This window comes from Phacochoerus africanus, chromosome 11, assembly GCF_016906955.1.
Source record: "Phacochoerus africanus isolate WHEZ1 chromosome 11, ROS_Pafr_v1, whole genome shotgun sequence".
Lineage (NCBI taxonomy): Eukaryota > Metazoa > Chordata > Mammalia > Artiodactyla > Suidae > Phacochoerus > Phacochoerus africanus.
This window is the reverse complement of record NC_062554.1, coordinates 113,112,023-113,124,747: the sequence shown is the minus strand read 5'-3', so window position 1 is coordinate 113,124,747 and position 12,725 is coordinate 113,112,023. Positions and strand designations below refer to the sequence as shown.

The following is a 12,725-nucleotide window of genomic DNA, read 5'->3' as shown; positions in this document are numbered from 1 at the left end:
ATGCAATCCAAACCCTTGACCAGGAACCACAAGGCCTACAAGGCCCTATCTTAGTTCTTGGGCCCCATGGGTCTCTCTGGACACTAACACAGGCTTTGGAGAAGCCAGCAAGAGCCAGCCACAACGAATTCCAGGATGGCTTCCTTCCTCAAATTCTTCTCAAGTTGTAACTGTAGCTACCGGCTTGTTTATCTGTGTCTTGGCTCGCCACCCAATTAGGTTCTAAATTCCATGAGGGCAGGGACCAGGGCCGACTTCTGGACCTAATGCCTAGCACGGAATCTGGCACTTCTGAATTAGTGAAGGAATGAACTCTTTGCCTCCTCCATGTCTATGCCTGTGCAGCTGCACACACAAATTTATCACCTCAAACTTTAGGTGGGCCTTTAATGCTGCCCCCAGTTATACTAGACTTTCTGAGTCTAGTCATTCTCCCACTTCCTAAAGAATTATTTCACACTTGCTACTCGATCCATCACTTCCTCCCTCTCAGCTGATGACCTTGCTTCCCACTTCACTAAGACAACTGAAACACTTAGAAAGAACTTCACCTCCACACATGCTGCCTTCCGGCTTGTTAGATGATCTCTGGGCTCCTCTAAAGCCAGTCCCTCTGTATCTGTCCTAGGTCCCATCCCTGCTTGCCTATAAACAATCCAGAAATTCTCTCCTTTGCCCTATCATTTATTTTGCACTCTCTAATGGGTTATCTCAGTCATTATACAGACATATTAATATACCTCCTATCTTAGCAAACAACAAAACAAAAGCCTTGTTCCCACTTCTCCTGACAGCTCCTGACCCACAACTTTGCGTTCTATAACAAAATTCCTCAAAAGAGTAATCTATGCTAGCTGCCTTCAACTTCATTCCTCTTCTCTTTTGAGCCCTCTCCAATAAGGCTTTCTGTTCCCACCACTACATTAACATGGCTCTTGCAAAATACAATGGTAATTCTCAGTCCTCATCTCACTTGACCCACGTGGCAATATTTGACAGCCAGTCTCTTGTTTCCCCTGGATATACTCTCTATACTTGGCTTCTAGGACACCATGCTTAGGGCACTGGGTTTCTTCCTGTCTGTGATGCTCCTGCAGTCCCTCTTGCTGATTAAAGCACTCTCTCCAGCCTCTCAATGCTCAGTCTTGGTCCTCTCCTCTTCTTTTAAAAAATTTTTATACAATTTCGAAAGCTTATTTTCCATTTACAGTTATTACAGAATATTGGCTATATTCCCCATGTTGAATAATACATCTTTAAGCCTATTTTATACCCAATAGTTTGTGCCTCCCTGCCCCATTTTGCTCCTCTGTACTGGTAACCACTAGTCTGTTCTCTGTTATATCTGTGAATCTGCTTTTTTAAAATGTTATATTCACTAGTTTGTTGTATTTTTTAGATTCCACATATAAGTAATATCATACAGTATGTTTTTCTTTTCAACTTTTTAAACTTAGTATATGCCCTCCAAGTCCTCCATGTTGCTGCAAATGGCAACATTTCATTCTTTTTATGGTTGAGTAGTATTTCATTGTATACACAGATAACACATTTTCTTTATCCATTCATTTGTTCATGCACATTTAGGCTATTTCCATATTCCGGCAATTGTAAGTACTGCCACTATGAATATTTAGATGAATGCACCTTTTTGAATTACTGTTTTGGGGTTTTTGGATATATACCCAGGGGTGGAATTGCTGGGTCACATGGTAGTTTTATTTTTAGTTTTTTTGAGAAACTTCCATACTATTCTCCACAGGGGCTGCACCAATTTACATTCCCACCAACAATGTAGGAGGGCTCCTTTTTTTCACATCCTTGCCAACACTTGTATGTGTGCTCTTTTTGATGATAACTATTCTGACAGGTGTGAGTTGATATCTCATTGTGGTTTTGACTTGCATTTCCCTGGTGATTAGTGATGTTGAGCATCTTTTCATGTGCCTGTTGGCCATTTTCATATCCTCTTTGGAAAAATGTCTTTTCAGTATTTCTGCCCATTTTTTAATCAGGTTGTTTGGTTTTTTTGATGTTGAGTTGTATGAGCTGTTTATATATGTTAGATATTAGTTCTTATTGGCCATATCATTTGTAAATATTTTTTCCCATTAAGTGGGCTGCCTTTTGGGTCTGTGGATGGTTTCCTCTGCTATGCAAAATCCTTTAAGTTTAATTAAGTCCCACTTGTTTATTTTTGCTTTTATTTCCTTTCCTTTAGGAGACAGATCCAAAAAAGCATTTCTGTGATTTATGTCAAAGAGTATTCTGCCTATTTTTTTCTTCAAGGAGTTTTACATTATCTGGCTTCACATTTAGGTCTTTAACCTATTTTGAGTTTATTTTTGTGTATGGTGTTAGAGAGTGCTCTAATTTCATTATTTTACAGTAGCTGTCCAATTTTCCCAACAACACTTATTGAAGGCACTGTTTTTTCTCCATTGTATATTCTTGCCTCCTTAGTCATAGATTAGTTAACTGCAAGTGCTTGGGCTTATTTCTGGCTCTATCCTGTTCCATTGATCTATGCGTCTGTTTTTGTACCATTACCATACTGGTTTTGTTTGTTTGTTTTCACTTTTTACGGCTGCACCCACAGCACATGGAGGTTCCCAGGCTAGGGGTCCAATTGGAGCTACAGCTGCCAGCCTACACCACAGCCACAGCCAGGCAGGATCAGAGCCAAGTCTGCGACCTACACCATAGCTCACAGTGACGCTGGATCCTTAACCCACTGAGCAAGGCCAGGGATTGAACCTGGATCCTCATGGTTCCTAGTCAGATTCATTTCTTCTGTGCCATGATGGGAACTCCCTTACCATACTGTTTTGATTACTGTACCTTTACGGTATAGTCTGAAGACAGGAAGCCTGATTCCTCCAGCTCTATTCTTTCTCAAAATTGTTTTGGCTATTCTGGATCTTTTGTGTTACCCTACAAATTTTAAAATTATTTACCCCAGGTCTATGAAAAATGCCATTGGTATTTTGATAGGGCTTGCACTGAATCTATAGATTGCCTTGGGTAGTATGGTCATTTTAACAATATTGATTCTTTCAATCCAAGAACAGGGCATATTTTTCCATCTATTTGTGTCATCTTCAATTTCTTGTATGAGTGTGTTATAGTTTCCAGAGTACAGGTTTTTTGCCTTTTTTTTTTTTTGCTTTTTTAGGGCTGTACCCACAACATATGGAGGTTCCCAGGCTAGGGGTTCAATTGGAGCTACAGCTGCCAGCCTACACCACAGCCACAGCAACGCAGGATCTGAGCTGCATTTGCAATTTACACCACAGCTCGTGGAAAGTGCAGATCCTTAACTCACTGAACAAGGCGAGGGATCAAACCCGCAACCTCATGGTTCCTAGTCAGATTCATTTCCACTGTGCCACAGTGAGAACTCCAGGCTTTTTGCCTTTTAAGTAGGTTTATTCCCAGGTACTTTATTCTTTTTGATGTGATGGCAAATGAGATTATTTCCTTAATTCTTCTTTTTGATACTTTGCTTTTAGAATATAGAAATACAATAGATTTCTATACATTAATTTTGTGTCCTGCGACTTTACCAAATTCATTGATGAGCTCTACTAGCTTTCTTGGGGCATCTTTAGGCTTATCTATGTATAGTATCATGTCATCTGCATCATCTTCTCTATTGCTACTTTCTCTCTTGGGGATTTCATCCAGCTTTGTGGGTTTAAACACCATCTATATGCCAAAAGCTCTCACATTTATATCCCCAGCCCAGACCTCTCTCCTGAACTCCATCCTTGTATGTCCATCCAACTGCCTGCTCAACATTCCATTGAGGTACTTAATAGACACTCCAAACTCAACCTTTCTAAATCCAAACTCCTTTTATTACTTTCCAAACTTGTATCACCTGCAGACTTTTCCACCTTGGGTAATGCCCACTCCATACTTCCAGTTGCTTAGAACTAAAAGTTTGGTCATACTGGACTTGTCTTCCTTTGACACCCTACATCAAATCCATAAGCAACTTTTTCTTTCTTCAAAATACATCCAGAATTTAAACAAATTCTGGCACATGTATATAATGGGATTCTAACAGCAATGAAGAAAAACAAAAACAAAAACAAAATCCAAAACATACTACTTCATTTGATAATAGGGATGAATCTCAGACATATTTTTAAGCTTCAGAAGCCATACGTAAGAGTTTATACTGCTCAATTCCCTTTATAAAAGTTCAAGAACACGTAAAACCAATCTATGGGGATAAAAGTCAGAATAGTGGTTACCTTTTGGAAAATACTGACTGGATGGGACACAAGGGAGCCTTCTAGATTACTGAAAATGTTCCAACTACTGATCTGGGTGGTGGATACATAGATATATCCACATGCAAAAGTTTATTGACCTATACATTTAAGACTCATGCCTTTTTATTTTCACCCCCCATTTTAGGGCCGCACCCATGGCATATGGAAGTTCCCAAATTGTATCTGCAGCTGCCGGTCTACATCACACCCACAGCAAAGCCAGATCCGAGCCACATCTGCAACCTACACAGCTCATGGCAACACTGGAACTTTAACACACTGAGTGAGGCCAGGGATCAAACCTGCATCCTCATGGATCCTAGTTGAGTTTGTTAACCTCTGAGCCACAAAGGGAACTCCAAGACTTATGCACTTTACTGTATGAACATTTTACCTCAATAAAAAAAGATATAAAAAGTTAAAATTTGAAAACGCACATCCAGAATTAATCACTTCTCATCACCTCCTCTGCTTGCTATCATTCTGATTCAAGCCACCTCCCTCCTCTTGCCTGACTTACTGCCATAGCTTCTAATTAGTCCCTACAGAATGCTGCCCCTACAGCATATTCTTAACACAACAGCCAGTGTGAGCCTTTAAAATTTAAGTCAGATCATGTCACTTTCTTGCCCTACATCTGCAATGGCTCCCATTTCTCTCAGAGTAAAAGCCAATGTCCTTTCAGCTGCTTCCAAGCTCATTAACTTTCCAGCCCTATCTCCGACCACTCCTCCCCCTTTATCCCAGCCGCACAGACTTCCTTGCTAGTCCTCAAACACTTGAGTATGGTCCTTTCCTAGGACCTTTGTTCTAATTATTTCTTCTCTGTGGAATATTTTCCCAATATCTGCAAGGCAGAGTCTCAGCCTCAAGACTGCTCAAAAGGCACCTTCTCAAGGACGCCTCTCTTACCATACCATTTAAAACTGCAAACCTTTCTCTCCACCCCACCCTGGCATTCCCAATCCCATTTGCTACACTCTTTTCACTTAATAACAGTCTACATAGAGGTACTATAGATTTTTTTTTGTCTTTTTTTTTTTTTAGGGCTGCATCCATGGCATATGGAACTTCCCAGCCTAGGGGTCAAATCGAAGCTGCAGCTGCCAGCCTACACCACAGCCACAGCAATGCCAGATCCTTAACCCACTGAGCAAGGCAAGGGATCAAACCCATGTCCTCATGGATACTAGTTGGAGTCCTTATAGCTGAGCCGCTATGGGAACTCCTGTTGTATTATATTTATTATTTAGCATCTGTCCGCCAACTCATTAGCATGGAAACTCTAAGGAGATCTTTGTTTTGTTAATGAATATATCCCAAGTATCCATAACAATGCCTGGCACAAAGGAGGCACCTGATAAGTACTGCTGAATGAATGAATGAATAGATCTTTCTATATTAGGGCTCTCTGCATGTGAAGACAAATCAGGGTGACCAGTTGCCCTCCTCAAGGACAGAGAAGCTCTGAAGGCAGGCATCAGGAACAGTCCCAAAGGTCTTTTCCTACGTGGCCAGGGCTGCAGAGAGTGTGTGTGGAGTTGGGTCCAGCTGCCCAGCCCAAGCACTGCAAGGTGTCTGGTGCCAGTCTCCAGCCACCCCAACTCCTACCATGGGCAGGTTGGGAGTTTTAACTTGGCCACCTTGGTCTGTAGGAATCCACAGTCCTAACAGTGTCTAAGAACCAGATAATGATAGAGACCAGACCAGCCTGCCCATCTTTGTATCCACGGGTCCCACAGAGTACCTGGTACATGGTCAGTGCTCAAAGCATGTTTATCTAATAGACAAACTGATGCCTCCAGTTCCTTAAACCCCACAGCTCTCTACAATCCTGCTAAGGAAAAAACTTGTGGGGTGAGGAGCATTGCAGGATAAGACACCCAATCCCCTTTTCTTTTGGGTCAGGGAAGCCCCTTGCCAGTTGCTCCCAACTCCCTGCCCACCCCCAAGCCAGTATTCCCAAGGTGACGTAAATGCCAAGGCTCACCCTCCTGCTTCCCCTTCCCTCCCCATCCCACCATCAGCTGCCAGCCTTTTCTTTGTTCTACAGCAGCTGGTAGCCGTGAATTAAGGAAGGTGAGGCTGAAGGGGTGATTCATGCAGCTCAAGGAACCAGGTATCCTCCTTCCTCTCTGTTCTGTGACCACCCTGACAAATGGGGCCAGGAAGTACCACACTCCAAGCCCTCTACACTAGGTGCTTTTCTCCTAACCAAAAGGCAAAGAAAAAGGATGCCCAGGTCTCAGGGAGTAGAGACGAGCAATGTGGACCAGACTCAGGACCCAGATGGTCCTGCTCTTCGGAGCCCAGCAGGGCAAATGGGCTGAGGAATGCCAGAGGCACTCTGGCGATTTGCAGTTTTGGCGAAATTCGGTGGGACAAACAAAGAGAGTTAGAGGAAAGGGAGTTGGGAAATATTTAACCTTATAAGAAAATCCTTACAGATAGAAGGTCTGCTATTTACCAAGACGCACAACCCAGAGTTCTAGGCTTGGCCCTGATTCTACAATGTGAATTGTGGGCATCACTGCAGCATTATTTGTAAAAATTAAAAATCAGTAACAATCTAAATAGTCAAAATTATGAGCCAATAAAATATGATAATCATTTCTTTAAAAAAAATGTTTACAGCAGGCCTACTCTGTGCCAGGCATGAGGGATACATGTGCATGCGGCATATGTGGTCCTGGCTCTTTTGGTGCTTACCAAGCCCAGAAAATCTACCTGGGCCAGGAGAGATGGGGAGGGAGAGACAGATCCAACCGGAGTACCTAACAGAGGAAATTAACCTGGTCCAGGTGAGGAGGGGCTCAGAGGAGTCCTCCCTAAGAAGGAGCTGTTTTAGCTAAGACCTAAAAGATGAATAAAAAGACAACACGATATTATACCACTATAAAAATCCTTACAAAATCGTTTTTTACTGACATGGGGGAAATGCTTATAAGATAACACTAAGTGAATAAAATGGGATATAAAAACCATAGAGGCACTCAATTATATAAAAATAATTATCTATCATCTATTTATCTATCTATCTACCTATCTGCATGAAAAAATTTTCTTAGAACACCATAATGTTAACAGTAGTAATGACAGAATTACTGGTGATTTTGTCATCTTTATTCTTTTCTATACTTCTCAAACATTTAACAATAAACATGGATTGCTTTTATGCTCAGAAATAAATGACAAAGGTCAAGGCACAGCCTCTAAGCCTCCACCCTATGACCTCTGGGTAGAGCGGTTCTGCAAAAGGTGTCTTAGTCATTCCCCTGCTTCCAAGCAGCACTCACACCCAAGCATCTTGCTCCTAAAGCTCTCAGAGGCTTCCTAGAAGCCTCTTCAATACCAGCCGGGAGATGCTTTCACCGCATACACTAATCCAGATGGCCCAGCATGATCTTTAGAAAAAACCACCTGAAGCCCATCCCTAATTCGAACAAAGAAATTACCTTTACAATCACAAAGCTGACATCCTTCCGTCATTTTCTCCCTCTAAGCCCACCATTAATTTGCTGCCTTAACTTGTAGGGGCTGCATTTCTCTGTTCTATTCCTTGAGGGGTGACTGCCTTTTACTCAGAAGCTGGGGAGAAAGACTCAGAATTGGGAGGAGAAAAAAGCCTGTGGCTGAGTGACCTTGAACATCCTGGAACCCTAGGCCTCTCTTTCCTCCTCTGCAAATGTGAAGGAGTTGGGCTGCAGGGCTTGCTAGCACTCCTCTCTGTCTCAGACACTCTAGGCTGATGACTAATCCCCATCCTTAGACAGAGGAGCTAGAGAGAGCCTACCTCTGCTGAAAGCAGATGACACCCCTAGAGAGCAATTGTTCTGGGACCACGAGGCCACAGGTGGTCGCCTGAAGGGGTACAAGCACAGGAGGTAGTTTAGCAGTCAAGAAAAGTCCAGTTAGTTGGTGGGGGAGGGGGCTGAATTGATCCCCCCAAGCAAAGCCACCTTCATCTACCAGATCTCTTTCCTGTCAGAGCTCTTGGCCAACAGACCATCCTCCCCTACTCCACACTGTGCTTCTCTGGTCAGCAGCCCAGTTGGGCAGGCCTCCAGCTCTGGACAAAGGCCGGACTGCCAGGGCTCAACCACCCACTGGAGTGAAGGTGAAGGGGGAGGAAGAGGCACTAAGTATGGACTGGAGCAGAGGCCACTGGCGAAAATCAAAGGAGAAAAATCACCCCCACTGAAATCTTTAAGGAAACTCCTCCATAAACCCTACAGTTTCTTGAGGCTGATTCAAAATGCACAAGGGCTCACTGCTTAAAGGCATCTGTTAGACTGACCTGGTTTCAAACCCTGTCTCTGCTTCCGACAAGATATTTGGGCTAATGACTGAATCTGAGTTTTAGATAAACTGATGGGGGGAGCTGTGGGAGGACAGGAGGCTCAGAGGGGTTGAATAATTTATTCAAGGTTGCACAGCTAGTTTGTAACAAAGCAAGGTTCAAACTCAAATATTTCTGACTCCCAAATACCCATCACCCCTTCACCCCACCTCAACCTATCTGGTCACAGACCTTCCCACAGAGAGGGCTTTTGTGAGGGAGCCCGTGGTTGGCGCTCCTCCCCATAATGAGCCTCTTGGAATAGGTATCAAACTGGCACAGAGTGCCACAAAGAAAACCCAGGGTGAGGGGGTGGTGCAGTGCATGTTGGAGATTCCCTAGAAGTAGGAGCTGAGGAGAATAGGGTATCAATTACGAAGCCATGTGGAGGTGCTATGAAAATAACCAGCAAAATACATGTAAATGACCTTAGGTTATGGATGAATCAACAATTTAAGCTTTTTCTTCTTTTTTTTCTTGTAATTGGATCACACTGCACAATGCGAACCTTTTTTTTTCTCTTGGCTTTTTGCCAAGTGGAAGGAACTAAAATTTGTGATGGACAGATCAAACCATCCCTTGCTTGGTGAAGGACCCAGATGACTCCTGTCACTGAATGCCCCCAACATCCCTCACTGATGCTTGGTCACTATCACTCCCAGGTGGTGCCCGGGGCTGCACACACTCCCAACCGGCTTGTCAGGGCAGAGAGCCAGGCATGTGGAGACCTCCAGGGAAAAGGTGGTCTCCCAGACCCAGCAACTTGCTGACTTCAGCTGCCCAGAGGGTAGCAGCTATTCCTTCTGCAGGGGAACCTGGGCAGTGATCAAAAAGGGGCTGGACTGGCTCATCACCTCAGCCTAGCATCTAGGATCCCAGTTTTGGAAGCTAGCTCCAGCAGCCTTTCTCTAACTCAAGAGAAAGACTCTTCTCTCAGGCACTGCTGGAGTGTGGCTCTGAAGGAGTCACCTGAGTGGATGTGGAGGCCGCCACCGTCTGGGCCCTGAAGTAGAATCCTGGGAAGGCATAGGTCCCAGCAAGAAGATTAGAGGTTTAATTGCTGGAAGGCCTGCCTGAGGCTCATGCGGGTGAGCTCTGAAAACTCATTCAATTCAGTCGACATTTACTGAGTGTCTGCTGGGTGACAGACACTATGCTAGGCGTTCTGGAGAAATTGCAGAAATGAACAAAATGTGGTTGCTCCCAGGTGGCTGCCCTTGACGCATGACAATCTAGCGAGGGACAAAAACCATGCATAAATATCACTGAATAGTCCTTTGACATCTCCTGGGACATATGATGTGTTGTGTGTGTGCATGTGTGTATGGGCATAGGTGTTGCTATATAAGAACATGAGTGTGTGCAGTGGCACAGGGCTTTTCTATCCAGACCCACTTGGAGCCATATGTTAATAATGATAATAAAACTACAAATATAAACCTATCATTTATGGCTTGGATCTAATACTAAGTGTATTGCACTTATGAGGGAGTTTATTATAGTCTTCCAATCATCCCAGGAAGAAGGTACTTTCATTATTGTCTCCTTTTATTGATGTGAAAAGTAAAACTGCAGATTAACAAGGGACTTTCTGCAGGTTAACAAGGGACTTTTTCAAGATCACACAGCTAGGAATTCATAGAGAGGATTTGAACCCAGGCCTGTATTCTCAGCCTCTATGTACACCCCTGCTTTGGCCCTCCAAAGACCGCTCCTCAAGACCCTTAGCTCTCTGAGGCTGGAGCAAGGAGCTACAGAAACTGTCTTTTGGAGGAATGAGCCTGCAGTTCCTGCCAGCACATCCATCCTCATCTCCACAGGACAAGCAGGGCACATTCTGCGGGCCCGTGACCACCGTCACATCATGACCAGGCCTTTGGTTTGCCTTGGCACCACTCAGTAGACTGAATTTCTTAAGTAGCCTTCCTATATCCACATATCTGTATGACTTTCCTAATGTGGCAACACTTTGTTATAATGGCCAGGCTCAGAGGCCCAGCCCACTCTAATGGGTTGAAACCAGCTTTATTGGCACAGCCCAGCCATGACCTGGGACTAATGGCAGCATGAAGGCCCCTCAGGGGCTGAGCTTACAGGGCTTCTGGGCTGCCTTCCATGGCTTCCCTTCCCCCCTGAGCAGCAGTTTTCACCTAACTTCCCCAGGAAAACCTGGAGGTTGTGAGGGGAGTGAACAGGGCAGAGAGACTGGCATCTGAGGGATGAGGTGCGGGGGAATCGGGAAGGAAGGGGGACAGTGGGATCAAGGCTCTGCTTCCAACCAGCTTCGGGAGAGTCTCTGGATCTGCTTCCCTTTTACCAGCTCCTACTTCACCTCCCTTACAGGATCATGGTGAAAAGAGGGGAAAATATGGGGCATTTTAAAAGCTTTGAAAAATTAAATGTGCACAAATGTTATGCAAACAGGAGAAACATGGATGCCATAGGCCTGCCTGGGCAAGGTGCCAAATGCGGCCAGAGGCCACATGTCCCAAATAGGGAAGCTACCCCAGGAATGGCAGGTGCTGGAGATGGCCAGAACTCCCCAGTAGAAAGGGAATCTGCTGGGGAGAAGATTTAAAGAAGGGGCAAGCACACCACAAGAGTGTCCCAGTGAGGCCGGCGCTGGCAGTGTGCCCAGGCATTTGCTGGCACTTGGTGGTCCAGGCACTGCCTGGTGACGAGATCCTGGCCTGGCAGGCTCGGGGAAGGAGCCCTAATGTGGATTGGACACCTGCATGAGAAGACTGCCTCTCTTAGGCCACCCACCCTGGTACTCTCTGGACACAGCATAAGCGCCTCTGCCATAACTGTAAAGAACCGCGGTTTTGCAACCAAACAGGAATATTAAGAGTGGGAGCCTGTATTTCTCCCTCCTCCTGCCTGCAACAGAGATTCCATAAGTGGGAGTTGGGCAGAGGTCATCAGATTGCTAGGGCTCAACAGGACGGCCCTGGAGCAAAGAGCTGGCTAGCACAGAGATGTCTAAAGAACAAGGGAACTGAAAAGTGTCTTCAGGAAACCTGTCTAGGCCGGGTCAAAAAGCAGCACTCCTGTCTCTGGTATCTACCCTCAGCCCACCCGAGCAATCTGCCGTCCCTTCCACGTCCCTCCACTGGTGGAGCTCAGCTTACGCCCACCTGGCACTCACTGTGACTGTCTCGGTGGCCCCACCCTAGGCTGCCAGGCAGCCTCAGGGTTCCCTGGTCAAGTCAGGAGAAGAGCAGCAGCTTCAGCCCTGGGGTCCTGGGCACTGCCATGTTCACATTCCTCCAGCCACCCAGCCCTCTCCTATTTCAACTGCAGTTTAGCCGGGTACTGCAGAGCAGAGAATAGGAAGGCAGAGTGAGGGCTGGGGAACAATGGCCCAGAGAATATCTGGTTACTTGGGGTCTTATGCTCTACCTTTTACCTTCTCTAAATGACCCTCAAGCCACCCAACACGGGGCATGGCAGGTACCTTCAGCTGCTCTGGACTCACCTGAGCGGGATCTTGACACGGAGGTAGCGGTCGACAGCAATTGCCAGCATGGCCAGGATGGAGCTCTGAGTGAGGATGAGGACAGGGCAGGTGACCATGAGGCAGGTGTGGAAGTAGGTCTGTGGCCCAATGTTGATGAGGATGGCAAGTGGGATGACCAGAGCACCCACTGCCACATCAGCCACTGCCAGTGACACGATGAAGCAGAAGGTAGCATCCCGCAGTGCCTGGTTCACCTTCACTGCCCAGATCACCAGCACGTTCCCAGGCACGGAGACTAGGGCGATGAGCACCTCGATGCCAATATAGGCAGCCTGGAAGGCCGAGATGGAGGGCGGCATGGTGGGCACAGGCTGGGCACATCAGCAGGCAGCACCAAGGGGCAGGAGGCAAGCACCTGTGGTCACGGAAGTCTGGGGTGGGAAGGCCTGCCTAGAGGGGGAGGGGAACCCAGGCAGCTATGGAACTCCAGCTGCCCTTTGGGGTGTACCCCACTTGGCACATCCAGTGCCTGCCCAGCCTGGTGGGGTACCCTAACACTTTCTCTGCCTAATCTTTGTTCCCTCCCCTAATCATCCCCAGAGGATCCATTCAACAACTTAAAATAGCAGCACTCACTCCTCCA

General features: G+C 45.8%; 1 protein-coding gene across 4 annotated transcripts in view; it reads right to left on the bottom strand.

Moving 5' to 3' along the window:
• Positions 1-12,725, bottom strand: part of ADORA1 (adenosine A1 receptor) — a 37,485-nt gene that overhangs the window by 23,914 nt on the left and 846 nt on the right. For 2 of the 4 annotated variants that reach the window (XM_047752913.1, XM_047752912.1), the window contains exon 2: positions 12,101-12,165. In XM_047752913.1, coding sequence (XP_047608869.1) covers positions 12,101-12,150 — 50 coding nt within the window. In that variant the 5' untranslated portion in view covers positions 12,151-12,165. Of the gene's footprint in view, positions 1-12,100; positions 12,498-12,725 lie in introns of all 4 variants that reach the window. The other 2 variants (XM_047752911.1, XM_047752914.1) reach the window with 2 other exon arrangements.